Source organism: Thalassophryne amazonica, chromosome 2 (assembly GCF_902500255.1).
Source record: "Thalassophryne amazonica chromosome 2, fThaAma1.1, whole genome shotgun sequence".
Classification (NCBI taxonomy): domain Eukaryota; kingdom Metazoa; phylum Chordata; class Actinopteri; order Batrachoidiformes; family Batrachoididae; genus Thalassophryne; species Thalassophryne amazonica.
In genome coordinates this window covers 119,021,926-119,038,298 of record NC_047104.1, presented here as the reverse complement: position 1 = coordinate 119,038,298, position 16,373 = coordinate 119,021,926, and the positions used below count along the sequence as shown (strand labels likewise).

The window sequence follows — 16,373 nt, the reverse complement described above, 5'->3', positions numbered from 1 at the left end:
ACGAGAAACAAGTTGAAGAAATGAAAAGCTCTTAAACCAAAATATATGAAAGATAAAATCCAGTGATATAATTTAAATATTTATTGCTTTTCAGACATAATCATCATGTGCATTATCATGTTCGCTATACAACAAAGCCCAGTTCTGTTAACCCGTTAGGGGTTTAGCCGCTTTGAGTGAATGTCTGTCTGTTTATTTATTTATTTGTGCTTATGAGTCATTAAGATGTGCGTGCCAGTATTGGCATCAGTGAAATTACTGTGTAATGTAATTTTGGATACTAATGGTGTTAGCATTTGTAGCAGCTGTCCATAGCTTCATGATATTAGGTCATTAATCCACTATTACTGGGGAAATAAGCAGATTATTCGTTTTAATGCCTACACCAAAGCAAATCCGTTATATTATGAGAACTACCCCTCAGTCCCCAGAATCGAGGTTAGCCTTTTAGTTGAGCTTGTTGCTAAGATGCTAATGGCATTAGCATTTGTAGCAGTTATTGGGAATTTCCAACTCTTACAGTAGCTTGAAGACATTAGGTCGAGTTAATCTATGATTACTGAGGTAATAAGCGGGTCCTAATTTTTAACGGGCACACCAAAATAAAACTGTTACGAGAACCTCCCTTAGGTTTAATTTCTTCTGCCCAGGTGACGCGTCTTAGGACGCTCCACCTCTTTACAAATATATGGACTGCAGACACACACACACACACACACACACACACAGAGGAATAGACAGACAGGTGCTCTATATATAGGACAATTAAAAAAGGGCTTTTGTCCATAACAGTGCAAGAAAATTACTGTTGACGTACTTTACTCGACACTCTCCACATCAGTGCCATGTTTAATAAGTGTATGTTGACACAGTGAATTGTTTGTATGTAATTATTTTAGTTGTTCTTCTCTCTGTCTGTGTCGTCCCCTCTGGTTTATACTTTCTTAGGATCCCTAAAGGTACAAGTCCAGGATGCTATCTTTCAGGCTCACTTGTTGTCCCCAAAAGCGAGTATGGCAAGAAAGCAGTAAGTCTCCCTATTTGTTGTTCATTTCTGTCATTCAAAGTCATGGTCAGTCTTGATCCTAAGAGTTCAGATTGATGTTGCTTTTAAAGGAATCGTGGCTATGTTTAGACTGCAGGTAAAGCCTGGGTCCCACTGAATAATGAGCCACGCATGGGTGTGGAGTGATTATTCAAATAATGACCCACGTTTTCATCTAACACATATCCACTACTAAGGTGCCTCTCTGTACCCTGCACGTGCCACGTAGAAGCCCCGACCAACAGGTCATTAGAGCCTCGAATGGCTCGTATCAGCCATGCTAAGCCACGTATGAGCCACGCAGTGCTGTGTAGCGTGATGTTATCAAGCTATAAAAACATTAAAAATAGTTACCTTAAGCTGTTCAAAATATATCCCACATGGAGCAGGAAAGAGAGGGAAAAAAAAAGCATCCAGATGAAACAGTCCTCTGTGATTCCAGAAGTGATTAGAGGTGTTTTCAGCATCCAAGGTTTGGCAGAAAATGATTACATTATTTATATAGAGCTCAGCGCACAGAGCAGGTGGAATTGTGTGCGCAATAGAGCCGTTCCAAAAATAGCCTCTCAGGTCCTGCGTAACTGCCAGGCGCACAGATAATGGGCTTTTAGCAGACTCGTAATCACCACGCAAATGCCTTGCCTCTAAGCCGTCGCAGTAACTCGTACACAAACTGTGCCATGCTGTTGTTGTTAAATTTTGAACTTCTTGAAATTAGCGCCACGCTCAGAGAGGAGCCTCGTTAACTGACGATAATGCCTCTAAGCCTCGTTAACTGACGATAATGCCTCTAAGAGCCACTCAGAGCCATGAAACTCCCACGATAGTTGAAGAAACCCTCTCGTAGTAAAGAAAACATGCTGCGTGGCTCCTTCTTCATCCTTCATTATTCGGTGGGACCCAGGCTTAAATCAGATTTGGACCCCCCCAAAAAAAATCAAATTAGGTCTTTTGTGACAGACTGTCCACACTTATTTGCAAGTGGTCAAATTAGATTGGTACGTATAGACATCACATTTGCTGACGGTGTGTATCCATCTGGATTGCTGTGGTTATTACATAGGTGTCATTAACTATGTAGCTGCATTGAATTTTTGTGGGGTTGGAGATGGATGTTTTTGTTGTTGAATCCTGAATGGGAGCAGCTGAATGAAGGTACAGAATCCACACACCTTGAAGGTGCACAACTTCCAACATTTTCACACCACCATAGCCCCAGATTGGCTATCCTTACCTCACAACATAGAATGTCAGTTTATCAAGCCAAGTCTCAAATTGGTGATGTTTGAAGTTGAACAAATCATGTATTATTTATTATTTTAATAGTTGTTGTTTATAGGTTTTGTATGGTGTTTAAAACATTAATTTCCCTCATAGATTAAATTAAAAGATGAGATTAATATTAATGTTATTAATAATATCCAATACTAAAATTCAGCTTCAACTTAAAAAAAGATGGAGCTACTTGGCCCATTAATGCTTGGCCCACTACTTGGCCCTCAGTGCTTGAGAAACACTGGTCTAGTGGACTTAAGACCAGAGGATCCTCTGTTCAAATCCTTGTCAGACTAGGAGCTCACTCAGGGCCCTTGGGCAAAGTGCTCTGCAAAGCCCAGACTGTGGTAAGTGACAGGAAAAGACACTTGAAATCCAACTCCAGTTTCCAGGGAACTCAAACTAAGAGAAATCTGTAGAAATCATATTTCAAACCATTTCCAAATGTGATTTGAATCAGATTTGTGAAAATCTAATGTGCTTTTTTTGGGGGGGGGGGCTGATAAAACTTTAAAAAATCAGTCTGGATTCAATGTTGAAATAGAAGTCTGATTTTAACTGACAGACTGGACATAGCTCATGTTGTGCAAAATCTGTTTTCAATAACCATTTATAATTGAATATGGCTGGGGCTTCATTAAAAAAGTAAGCCCCTTCGGCTGCTCCCTTGTTTGCACTCGGGGTTGCCACAGCAAATCCAAGATGGATCTGCATGTTGAATTGGCACAAGTTTTACGCCGGATGCCCTTCCTGAAGCAACTCCACATTACATGGAGAAATGTGGCAGGGGTGGGATTTGAACCCAGAACCTTCTGAACTGAAACCAAGCGCATTAACCACTTGGCCACCACCCCTGACATGCGTCCGGCATAAAACTTGTGCCATATACCAATGTGGATCTGGTTGTGTCCACTGTGTTGACGCCAAACTAAATGAGAGCAGCTGAAAGGACAACAGCAACATGGCCGGGGTTCATAACTGAGGATCAGGATTGATGCTGACTGCTCCAGTGACTCTAGCACTTACAGTTTTAAAGTTCTGTTTATGTATTTCACTACTTTCAAGGCAGGCAGCATTTTTCTGGCTTGGCAAATGTTTGATGGTGTTATGGTTGATGCATGTGGGTGTTTTATTTATTTATTTTTTTTTTAGTTTAGCTTTGGTTTTCTATGTTGCGTTCCTTTTCTTTTGGCAGTCCAAGAATTGTCCATGTCAGCTCTGAACAAATCAGATGTTTGTGTTTTGTTTTATTAGTATTTTTATTATGAAGTCATCCTATGTAGCAGCTAGTCTGCTCTGTGTAAGCCTGATCCCATCAGAGCTCAGAAGCTAACCAGAGTGGGTCCTGGTTAGTATTTTGATGGGAGACCTTACTTAGGCAGACCAGGGGTTGAGTTGTCTCAGGGAGAGCGTCTGGTGTAAAACGTGTGCCAAACCCCAAAGCGGATCTGTACTGGTTCCGCTGTAGCAACCGTGAACAGACGGGGGCAGCTGAAAGCCAAACATCAAGTTATCCACTGTTAAACAAAATCATTTAGGTGGGGAGGTGATGGTCTGGTAGTTAAGCTTTGGGCTTGAGACCAGAGGATCCTCAGTTCAAATCCCAGCCTGACCGGAAAATCACTAAGGGCCTTTGGGCAAGGTCCTTAATCCCCTAGTTGTTCCTGGTGTGTAGTGAGCACCTTGTATGGCAGCAGCCTGACATTGGGGTGAATGTGAGGCATTATTGTAAAGCGCTTTGAGCGTCTGATACAGATGGAAAAGCACCATATAAATGCAGCCCATTTACCATTTACCTTATTTGTAGTTACTGACACGGTCAAGTTGGAATGCATCCTTGTTCTGTCAGTTGGTTTCTTGCATCTGAACTGTGTTATCACTGGCTGTCAATTTCAAGCTGCAAACTGTTAATATAGACCAACAACTGGTCTATGATAAGCTGTCAGTTTACATGATCTGTGTTGGTGAGTACAGAGGGAAAACAAGAGCAATCACATATTTCTGACATTCGCCAATCCGGATTTGGATCACCTCCAAAATTCAGTGGAGTCTTCCATGCCCTCATATCTATCTGTGGTGAAAATTTTATTAAAATCCGTGCAGTAGTTTAGACGCAATCCTGCTAAAAGTCAGTCAGACAAACAAATCAATAAATAAACCCCGATGACTTTATTACGTCCTTGGCTGGATGTAAAAATACATTTCAGTTCATGCTGTAAGAGAATGTTTGGTTTTATTCTCTTTTTGCTTTGTTTTGTGTTGGTCTAAAATACTAATGTCTGAATGTTTTTCATTGTGTCATGTATGTTATACATCTGGAGTTGAACATGTGTAATGTACAACTCCAATTCCAATGAAGCTGTGTGAAATGATGTTTTGTGAAATGTAAATAAAAACAGAATACAATGATTTGAAAATCCTCTTCAACCTGTATTCAATTGAATACACTACAATGACAAGATATTTAATGTTCAAACTGATAAACTGGATTGTTTTTGTGCAAATATTTGCTCATTTTGAAATGGATGCCTGCAACACATTTCAAAAAAGCTGGGACAGTGGCAACACTAGACTGGGAAAGTTGTTGAATGCTCAAAGAACACCTGTTTGGAACATTCCACAGGTGAACAGGGTAATTGGAAACAGGTGAGTGTCATGATTGGGTATAAAAGGAGCATCACCAAAAGGCTCAGCCATTCACAAGCAAAGATGGGCCAAGGATCACCACTTTGTGAACAACATTGTGAAAAAATAATCCAACAGTTTAAGAAAGTTTCTCAACGTTCAGTTGCAAGGAATTTAGGGATTCCACCATCTACAGTCCATAATATAATCAGAAGATTCAGAGAATCTGAAGAACTTTCTACACGTAAGTGGCAAGGCCAAAAATCACATTCTCAGGCTGCATTAAAAACCGACATCATTGTGTAAAGGATCTTACCGTGTGGGCTCAGAAACACTTCAGAAAGCTATTGTCAGTTAACACAGTTCGTCGCTACATCTACAAGTGCAAGTTAAAACTCTACCATGCAAAGCAAAAGCCATACATCAACAACATCCAGAAACGCCGCCGTCTTCTCTGGGCCCAAGCTCATTTGAAATGGACAGACGAAATGGACATTTCAAATTGTTTTTGGAAATCATGGACGTTGTGTCCTCTGGAGAAAAGAGGAAAAAGACCATCCAGATTGTCACCAGCGTAAAGTTCAAAAGCCAGCATCTGTGATGGTATGGGGGTGTGTTAGTGCCCATGGCATGGACAACTTACACATCTGTTATAGCACCATCAATGCTGAAAGGTACATCCAGGTTTTGGAGCAACACATTTTTACATTTTATACAACGTCCCAACTTCATTGGAATTGGGGTTGTAATAGGTTTTTAAAAATTTGTTCTTCATCTTTGCATTGATGCTGTTCTCTGTATTATTTACAGTAAGTTTCAATGTATGAAAGCTAAACATTGGTGGTGGTGGCAAGGCAGGGTTGTATTTAGGGGTGGGTTTTTTTCACCAAGTCGTGGTGGTGGTGGGGGGTATTCATTTATTTGTGTATGTGAGTTGGAGATAAATAATTGCAAAGCTTGTGTTGAGCAAATGTCACTTTTCATCAGCATTTTTTTTTCAAGTATACAGTTGTATGCAAAAGTTTGGGCATCCCTGATAATTTTCATGATTTTCCTTTATAAATAATTGGTTGTCTGGATCAGAAATGTCAGTTAAATATATCATATAGCAGACAAACACACTGATACTTGAGAAGTGAAATGAAGTTTCTAGTATTTACAGAAAGTGTGCAGTAGTTATTTAAACACAATTGGGCAGGTGCATAAATTTGGGCACCCTTGTCATTTTATTAATTTGAATTAACCTCCTTACACAGGTGAATCCAATCATGAGAAAGGGTATTTAAGGTGGTGATTTGGAAATGTTTCCCCTCTTTGCATCTCTTCTAATGAGTGGCAACATGGGAACCTCTAAACAACTCTCAAATGACCTGAAAACAAAGATTGTTCAACATAATGGTTTAGGGAAGGATACAAAAAGCTATCTCAGAGATTTCAGCTGTCAGTTTCCACTGTGAGGAACATAGTGAGGAAATGGAAGACCGCAGGCACAGTACTTACTACTTAAGGCCCAGAGTGGCAGGCCATGAAAAATCTCAGATAAGCTGAAGCGAAGGATGCTGAGAACAGTCATAGTCAATCCACAGACCTGCTCCAAAGATCTACAACGTGATCTTGCTGCAGATAGTGTCTCTGTGCATTGTTCAACTATACAGCGCACTTTGCACAAGGAGATGCTGTAATGGAGAGGAAGCCTTTTCTGCGTACACGCCACAAACTGAATCGCTTGCGGTATGCTAAAGCACATTTGGACAAGCCAGCTTCATTTTGGAATAAGGTGCTGTGGACTGATGAAACTAAAATTGAGTTATTTGGACATAACAAGGGGCGGTATGCATGGCTGAGAAAGAATACAGCACTCCAAGAAAAACACTTGCTACCTACAGTAAAATTTGGAGATGGTTCCATCATGTTGAGTGGCCAATGCATGTACTGGGAATCTTGTTAAAGTTGAGGGTGATTCCAGTCAATACCAGCAGATTCTTGAGAATAATGTTCATGAATCAGTGACAAAGTTGAAGTTGTGCCAGGGTTGGATCTTTCAACAAGACAACGACCCTAAACACTGCTCAAAATCTACTAAGGCTTTCATGCAGAGGAACATGTACAACATCTGGATTGGCCATCTCAGTCCCCAGATCTGAATATAATTGAAAATCTGTGGTGTGACTTTAAGCAGGCTGTCTATGCTCGGAAACCAACAAACTGGAGATGTTTTGTAAAGAAAAATGGTCCAGAATACCTTCAACCAGAATCCAGACTCTCATATGAAGCTATAGGAAGTGTTTAGAGGTTATTTCTGCAAAAGGAGGATCTACTAAATATTGATGTTTTTTTTTTTTTTCTGTTGGGGTGCCCAAATTTATGCAGCTGCCTAATTTTGTTTAAAGAATTATTGCACACTTTCTGTAAATCCTACAAACTTAATTTCATTTCTCAAATATCACTGTGTTTGTCTGCTATATGATATACATATTTAACTGAAGTTGCTGATCCAAACAACCAATGATTTATAAAGGAAAATCATCAGGGGTGCCCAAACGTTTGCATCCAACTGTATGTAAGGTCGGTGGACTGTCTTGTACAGGTTGAAAGGAAACTGAAGGGCGAGAATCCTTTTTGGTGTGTTTGTGTTGTCTTTTCCTTACTTTGTGTTATTCTGACCACTAGGGGCAGGCCTCTGCAAAACGACAAGGAAAGTTTAAAAAGGTACTGATGAGATAGAATCACTGTACAATACAGAGTTTTTAAAGATCTCAGCATATACAAATGGTTTATTTTGAACATAAACTTATTACTTCTGTCAAAGCATGTCACTATTCCACTATTGAAATGTGCAGCACTTTAGATGTCAGACTTCACATGTGTAACTGCTTCGAATAGAGTATTGTGCAAACAGTTTAGGTTTTGTAGTGGTCAGTAAAATAGAAATATTTTCATCAACTTTAAGAGCTATTTAAAACAAGTGCATATATTATAATGCCTGTTAGTAAGATAATGAGTAAACAAATCTTAAACAAAAAACATGTTGGCTGACATAAACCAACTGCAATATGGAGTCATGGGACACGGGCGTTTTGTTGAAAACATGGATGATGTCAGATGTATTGGTGAATGTGTTGAGACTGCTCCCATTTTTGTGTTTACACAGGACATTGTTCCAGTCATCTACCACTTAATTCCTGCTGCCAACAAAACAAAGAACGGAGGGAAGGAGAAAGACAAGGAAGGAGACAAGGAGAAAGATGTGATGGAGGAGTTTGCAGAAGCCTTGAGAGATTTGAAGATTCAGTGGATGACAAAGTGTGCATAGATGCTCATGTGTTCAAAATGAGTTGCTTGTGCTCTAAGGCTGTTTTATGCTTCTGTGCACGTGCACATAAATGCCCCTGGAGCTGTGCACAAAATGGAGGTTTATGGCTCTATGGCACCATGCGTTGGTGCAGGTCTCTTTAATTTATGTGTTGACCTCCCAAATTACACTTTTCCACCTGATTGTACCAGAGAAATTAATTATTGCTCTGCTGGTCTCGGGAGTCCTCAGCTGCATGCTCAGTTCAGTGTGTGCTCAGCTTAAACCACACAAACAAATCTCACGTTCTAGCATCAAAAATGAATTGAGAAAAATGTTATACCTTTTAAATGTCATTCCAATTTCCGTTTGTTTTTTTTGTTTTTTTTCCCCCCAATTGATTTAATTTTATATCTCGCAAAATCACAACAAAGCTGCCTCAAGTCGCTTCACATGAGTAAGGTCTAACCTTACCAACCCCTAGAGCAAGCACACAGGCGACAGTGGTAAGGGAAAAAAAAACCCTCTGATATTGAGGAAGAAACCTCAAGCAGACCAGACTCAAAGGGGTGACCCTCTGCTTAGTCCATTCTAACAGGTACAAAGCTGAAGAAACAGGAAACCAAAACATTAAAAAAACACTCTTATTCCATTTTGTTACATTAGTTTGGCATTAAATAGTTTAACATTGATAATCACGGCCTAAATGAATCCTGTACACTGGAAGCTTTTCCACTTGTAGATGACTTATTTATTTTTAAGGATCAGAGGGTATGAAGAGTTCTTCCTTCAAACAGAATGGTTTAAATTAAACCTTGCTAGAATCCAGTGTAACTTGTGCTTCAGACACAGTGACCTCCAGCGGGTTTTAGGCGATGTCTCGGACACAGCAACTTAGTTGACAAAAAAGCGCAGTGCAGTTAAAACTAGACATGGCACTGGGGTTCAGCAAGTCATGTTTGTCGTGTCACTCTTCAGACAAATGTCATAAGTGCTGCAAATGCAGATACAAAATATAAATGTAGCAGTGCCATTTGTTTGACAGTTGTCATGAGCATTACAGCCAGTTTTTTTTAATCTTGTTTTGCATACTAAGTGTGAGCCATTGTACATTTTGAAGTATACCCTGTACACCTTTGCAAGATGCAGAAGAGGAAGCATAAAACAGCCTTCAGTATTGATATTTTTCCTTAATGATGTGCGGTGTGTTCTCTGTGCTGCCCAGGCTGGATTCCAGCTCCATTTATGATGAACTGAAGGAAAACTATTCAGAATACCTTCCACTGCATGTACAGAGACTGCACCAGCTGGACTCTGAAAAGGTAAATTGGTCTTTCAAATTATTATTATTACAAAAAATTTTCCAGAAAAGGCTAACTTTCAAGCTCATGATTGCGTTCTGTCCTGGAACCACTGGCTCCCAGTAGTCAAATCAAGTGTCATATGCAGTTGCTGTTTATAAAAGTTATCAGAGAAGTGAAAGAACGATCCAATAGAAACATATAGGCCTTGATGAAAATGCTTGTTCTTTGTTACAAATGTAGCAAATTGCAAGAATAACTGGAATGGTGGTGGAAATGCTTTCTGGTGTCAGGGTCTGGGGGTGCCTGTTGTGAGGGGCACACAAATTCTGTACTCTACCTGAAGATGCTAAAGGACCACGTTCAGTCATCAGTCTAGTCTTTTGAATGACTCCGAATTTGAATGGCACACACACATACACACACATATATATATATATTGGAGCTGTCTTGTTATGGTTCTGGTTTGAGACTAGGTGACAGAATGTTAAAAGTGTGGTTCAGGATTAAAAACCCTCCTGCTAAACTACAGTAGGTCTGCATTGAAGAGTGGTTGAAAGACCGTGAGAGAGCAGAAGTGTTTGGTTGCAATTGTTGTCCCCCTCCCCACACACACACACACACACACACACACACACACATACACATCAACAAATTAAACTGTCATTTCAACATGTATAACCCTGTGTTTTTTTTCTTTTCTTCAATGTATGTTAAATTGACTGAATATCAGAAATACTTGCGTATGAAATGTAGAAGGAAACAGAAGACTCCTGACTGCTCGTGCTGTGTTTGTGTTAGGAACGTGTCAAACATCTGAGAGAGGTGGTGTCAATGGCTGACACGGTCATTTCTCACATTGACCAAACCACCTTGGCCGTCTTCCTCTCCATGAAGACGGACCCACGACCAGATGCCGCCTCCATCAAAATGTATGTCACACACTGTAGATTGTTTCTCATCTATCTTTACTGATAACACCAAAGTAGATAAATTGCAGAAAGTAAATTTTTGCAGCTCATGACTAAAAGTATTTGTTATAAATCAACAAATCTGTGAGGTTTGACAGATCTCAGCACAATGCATTTTGAGGATTTTGCTTAAAGTTATCATGGAAAATGAAAGTCTGACACAAAATACATAGTCGATCATCCCAACAGACATCCTTCTGACACATTGTGGATTTGTCTTACTGTGCTTCAGTGACATGGAAAAGCAAAAGACCTCTCTGCTGGATGCGCTGTGTAGGAAAGGGTGCGCCCTGGCTGACCAGCTCCTGCTGGTTCCTTCTCCACAGGATGGTGCTGGTGCTGTTGCCACAGGACAAGCAGCAGAAGAGGAGGTTGGAGAGCAGGCCGCCAGCAGCTCTGATGACTCCCTGCAAGATGTAGCAAAATCTCTCAATGATACATTCTGGGAAGTGCAGAAGTGGGCGGAGCTCACTGACTCCAAAGTAAGTAAATGTGGAAACCAGATAAAGTGATTGTATTTTAGAGTGACAGGAGCATGGAAAAAGTTAGCCTCATTTTTCCCCAATGGAGAGTCTGATTTCAACTTGAAACACGACTTATTCAGGCTGTGAGCAGTGCAGGTGCATCAGGAAATTATTCACAGCGCTTCCCTATTTCCACTTTTTGTTACGCGATAGCCTTATTGTAAAATGGAGTAAATTCATTTTTCCCTGAAAATTCTTCTCACAACACCCCATAATGACATGAAAAAGTTTTTTTTTTTAAATTGCATATTTATTAAAAATAAACTAAGAAATCACGTGTACATAAGTATTCACACCCTTTGCTCAGTACTTTGTTGATGCACCTTTGGCATCAGTTACAGCCTCAAGTCTTCTTGAATATGATGCCACAAGCTTGGTGCACCTATCTTTGGGCAGTTTTGCCCATTCCTCTTTGCAGCACCTCTCAAGCTCCATCAGGTTGAATGGGGAGCATCGGTGCACAGCCATTTTCAGATCTCTCCAGAGATGTTCAGTCAGATTCAGGTCTGGGCTCTGGTTGGACCACTCAAGGACATTCACAGAGTTGTCCTGAAGCCACTCCCTTGATATCTTGGCTGTGTGCTCAGGGAACCGTTGCCAAACGAGTTCAGTCTTTGTCTCCTCAGAATTTTGTTTCTCATGGTCTGAGAGTCCTTCTGGTGCCATTTGGCAAACTCCAGGCAGGCTGCCATGTGCCTTTTACTAAGGAGTGGCTTCTGTCTGGCCACTCTACCATACAGGCCTGATTGGCGGATTGCTGCAGAGATGGTTGTCCTTCTGGAAGTTTCTCCTCTCTTGACAGAGGAATGCTGGAGCTCTGACAGAATGACCATTGGGTTCTTGGTTACCTCCCTGACTAAGGCCCTTCTCCCCCGATCGCTCAGTTTAGACAGGCGGCCAACTCTAGGAAAAGTCCTGGTGGATCTGAACTTCTTCCATTTATGGATGATGGAGGCCACTCTGCTCATTGGGACCTTCAAAGCAGCAGAAATGTTTCTGTACCCTTCCCCAGATTTGTGCCTTGAGACAATCCTGTATTGAGGTCTACAGACAATTCCTTTGAGTTCATGCTTGGTTTGTGTGCTGACATGCACTGTCAACTGTAGGACCTTATATGTAGACAGGTATGTACCTTTCCAAATCAATAAAAATAAATCCTCATTTGGCCCTGGTTCACAAACTATATAGATATTTTCTTTTTTTAATTGTTACTTGTTGTAAGCTATGTGTCGTAGACGTATATACACTATAAAGGCAAACGAGCCAGTAGAAGCGTGTTTGTTGTTCAGTAAGGAATTAGGACTCACTCTTTCCTTCCTGTTTGAAAACACTCCGTGTGAGCCGGTCAGCAGAAGGTAAAGCAGATTGCAGAAACTCGGTCTGAACAGAGTCTGGCTTCAACAACAACATTCTTATAGTACAATTCCAAACTCTGCCTTCGTTTGTGGTCTGGCTTCAAAACAGACGTCCTCTGAATAAAGGGTGTAAACCTGTGAGGTGAAGCTCTGCCTTCTGCGTGAAGCACTTCCCTGTTACACAGCTGCCACGCATTGCAATTTTGTCATAATAATTGCAATTTCAATACACACTGTACGACTTCATGCTGTCTTATGCATTTATTGCAATGTCAACATTTATTAGATTTTTGCATTAGGGACAAAGCTGTGTGCCTGTGTGGGTGACATGATGCCAGTGTTTGTTTGGCTACAGTCATTAGTCAGCTCGGCTCCAGTTTGGGGAAAAAAAAAAATATCATGGCAGCAGTTGCACAGTCAGACTATGGTGTTGTTGATGCTGAGAAGGTTGGTGTGTGTGTCGTCACAGTCACTCTGTGACTGATGAAGTAAAGTAGTAAGTAATTTGTCCCTAGGTAAATTTCGCTTAATCCGTCAGTCTCCGGTGGATTTGGGGCTCTGATGGTCAGATAATGTCACATTTCCACTAAAAAGCCGCATTCAGCAGAAGAATTATCTTGATTTTGAGATGTATATGCACGCTGGGGGCAGCCAAATTTCAATGGCTAGAATCTGGCTAGCTCGGGATCATGGCATCATACTACCTCAACACGGCAACCACTCAGGCAGCCATTCCCACATGTCTAAAGGAACCATTTATTTGCTACAGCCAGCTGCAGCGTGGGCATCCCCTTGGCCTTCTCCACCTACTGGGGTCCTCAAGACTGAGGCATCTGTTCTCTGGCTCATGCACAGAGTAACAGGCCACATAGCCAAAATGTTGAAGCTGACACACCCTCACAATGCAAGTGATACTCCTCATCTTAGTCTCTCTAAGTAACCACTCATTTGATGCAAAGTTATTCCAGTGGCACCCAAGGATCTTCTGAAGACACATAGTCCCAAAAATATCCAGTCATTGAATTCAAACACGGGTTAGCGTCCACGTCTCACAACCATACAGCAAGACAGGAAGTACTAGGACCCACACAGTTAGAATTATGCTTGTTTTTCTTCATCTGGTCTCTTGTGTCCTGCGCAGGTGCTGATGTTTTCATACAAACACGCTTTGGCCAACAAGATGTACGGCCGAGCCTTAAAATTCGCCTCAAAGATGATGGAGGAGAAGGCCACCAAAGAGAACATGAAAAACTGTATTCAGGTAAATGAGCAATTCTTGTGTTTTTGCTGCACATTGAAGACATTTGGGTTTGAGATCAAAGGGTGATTATAAAAAGACAGTTTTGAATACTGCTTAATATTTATATTTGGACGTCATAGAATATTGTGCTTTTTGGATCAAACCTCCCACTTTTTGGGGTGAACAGAAATAACTGTGTGTTTGCTCTTAATAGAAAACTCAAAATTCTTTTGAATTAAACAAAGTGACCGTTTGCCCCACCCCCCACACCCCCCTCTTCTTCAGCTTATGTGGCACCTCAGATGGACACACAGCGCCACCTTCAGTGAAAACTGGCTTCCTGTGATGTACCCTACGGACTACACGCCGTTCTAGGCGGGGACACTGCAACCGGACAAACAAGACACGGTCAAACTCAGTCCATCACACGGTCGCTTTGACTGCGAGTCCTTCATGGTCACATGGTTTACGTTTCTGACCAAGCGACTGTCTCCTGCAAATTTTGATTGATGCAGTGCACGTGATTACCAAAAACGAACCAGACTGTAAATGGTTTGATGCACTTGCCACCTTAAAAAAAACAAGTTGAGGATTGCTCTCATCTCACAGAGCTACACGGCAAGCAGCAGGTCCTCTGTGAGCGAGTGTCGCCACTCTGACACGTCAGACGCCCTCAGTGGTTCTGCTGTCCTGAATGTGACAGAGAAGCTACAAACTGTTAACTTCACCACCAGGACTGATCCTGTACTCACTGAAGAGATTTTTGTTTTAACTCGTGTCTTTTCTTTTCATTTAGTATCATCTAAACATTTGGGGAGACTAAACGGGCTCCAGCATTCTGAACTCCATGTTGTTTCAGTATAATTGTTTTCCTCGTGTATATACCAGACACCTTAAAAAAAAAAAAAAAAAAAAAAATCGCAAATCTTCAAACAGCTGTGACCTCACCTGCTCTTACCTTTGAGGGAGAAACTGCCAGTGAGAAGGAGCTGCTACATGGAGATGATGGGATGTGTGAGAACTCTTGATTGAAAGGACGATTTTAGTTAGAAGCTCTTGTTTTTCCTCCTTTATTTCTTTAAGTTAAGCTAAGATAGTAGATATATTGTTTCAGGCACCGGTGGATCTTAAGGGGGCAAAACAAAGTCTTTCATGGCTCCACCTGCAGTGATTCATGTTGTTTATTGTTGAAGGCAAAAGTTAAGTTCACCCCCCCAAACACACACACACGTGTCTCTGTTTGGTCACAATATCAAAGGGCTGGTTGTGCGTCTGCTAAAAGGCCGTGTGTAATGCTTGACCATTGGCTTCAGTTGCAACTCCCTTTGCTACGGGAGAATCGTGTTGCTCACATGCTGGCAACAGCAGACTTGTTTTTGTCTCTCTCAGCCAAGACATCAGTGGATTGACTTAACTTTCCAGCCGCTGCCAGCGCGTTTGTGCGCACCGGGCAGATTTTCTTTCTGTAGTGTTGAGGTGCCTTCCTACTTGTACCCTTTTTTGTTTTTGTGATTGGTTGATGGGTTTGTAGGTAGCGTGCAAAAGTGCACTCGGCCTCTTCCACACATCCGTCGTCAGCCTGTGGTGTCTGCGTGCTTTTAAAATTCAGCAGTGTGGTGGATCCACGCGTCGCGCACAGACTGGCAGCGACGCCAAGACTAAAGCACACATCTCTGTCGCTCGCCTCGTACCGTTCAGCTCTGCAAACCGTCGGACAGACCTCACTCAAGTTGCTTACGTTTTATTGTGTAAACTTCACACAGCGCCAGAAATGTTTGTCAGCACCACGGAAAAATATTGCGTTTGTACACAGTGTCGTAAAAATGTACATACACATAAGAAAAAAAATTAAGATGCAGTAGGTTTATAATATAAAACATATATTGTAATTGATGTATTTTGCATATATGCATGTCTGGTAGGTTAGAAAGAAAACAGTTCTACTTGGAAACAGACTTTAGTTTAATTCTGCTTGAAGGCATTCTTAGATTCTGGACTTGTCCCTGTCACATCTGTGCATTTGTTGGACTTTGTTTGACCTGCAAGGATATCTTATACAGTTACCCTTTGTCCCAAATGAACCACTTAGTTATTTTTAGGGTTTTTCTTTCTGCAGACAACATATACAGATGTGAGCTGAATAAACGAGGGCCATTAATTAATTTTTAACAGTATCAGAGCATTTACCCACTTTATCATTTCCTTAACGAAACAAAATAAAAAAAAAAACACCTTTTAAAAATAACAGAACAGGTGTGATATACCCATCACAAAGTCTAGAAGAATAGGTTTCAAATCATCCCTTTAGATTTTAATAGCTGCAGCTTCTGCTTTTACTTCTACTGATCTTATAAGTGGAAGTCGCATGTTTTTGAAAACAGATTGGTTTGAAACAACTCTTTAATGGCCATTTGTACTAGTGCAGCAGGTAAGAGAATATTTACAGAGTAATCCTTCAAATGGTGATGCAAGCACCAAATTTGGCACAAATACACCTTAGACATTACTCCTTTGAAAAGGCAGGGTGTCCACTTGAATTTTCAGTAGGCAGCCAGATAGGGGTCAGTTGAAGATTTACATGGGGTCAAAATTTAAAAATGATCCAATCATATTAAAACATACCTCATTATTTGTTTGATCATAAAGGTTTCTAAAAGGTATAGTTTGGACTATCAATGACTAAATTCTGTGGAGTTACGAGGTAAAAATGGTGAGAAAGGTCCATTTCAGTTTGTACAGGGGTCA

At 41.0% G+C, this 16,373-nt stretch overlaps 1 protein-coding gene across 2 annotated transcripts in view; it reads left to right on the top strand.

The window, feature by feature from the left end:
• LOC117529776 (tripeptidyl-peptidase 2-like) overlaps nucleotides 1-16,083 on the top strand; it is a 48,151-nt gene extending 32,068 nt beyond the window's left edge. The window contains exons 22-29 of one of the 2 annotated variants that reach the window (XM_034192635.1): nucleotides 949-1,027; nucleotides 7,616-7,654; nucleotides 8,097-8,248; nucleotides 9,463-9,559; nucleotides 10,340-10,470; nucleotides 10,742-10,991; nucleotides 13,530-13,649; nucleotides 13,914-16,083. In XM_034192635.1, the coding sequence (XP_034048526.1) occupies nucleotides 949-1,027; nucleotides 7,616-7,654; nucleotides 8,097-8,248; nucleotides 9,463-9,559; nucleotides 10,340-10,470; nucleotides 10,742-10,991; nucleotides 13,530-13,649; nucleotides 13,914-14,003 (958 nt within the window). In that variant the 3' untranslated portion in view covers nucleotides 14,004-16,083. The remainder of the gene's footprint in view (nucleotides 1-948; nucleotides 1,028-7,615; nucleotides 7,655-8,096; nucleotides 8,249-9,462; nucleotides 9,560-10,339; nucleotides 10,471-10,741; nucleotides 10,992-13,529; nucleotides 13,650-13,913) is intronic. The other variant, XM_034192642.1, reaches the window with a different exon arrangement.
• The last annotated feature ends 290 nt before the right edge of the window (nucleotides 16,084-16,373 follow it).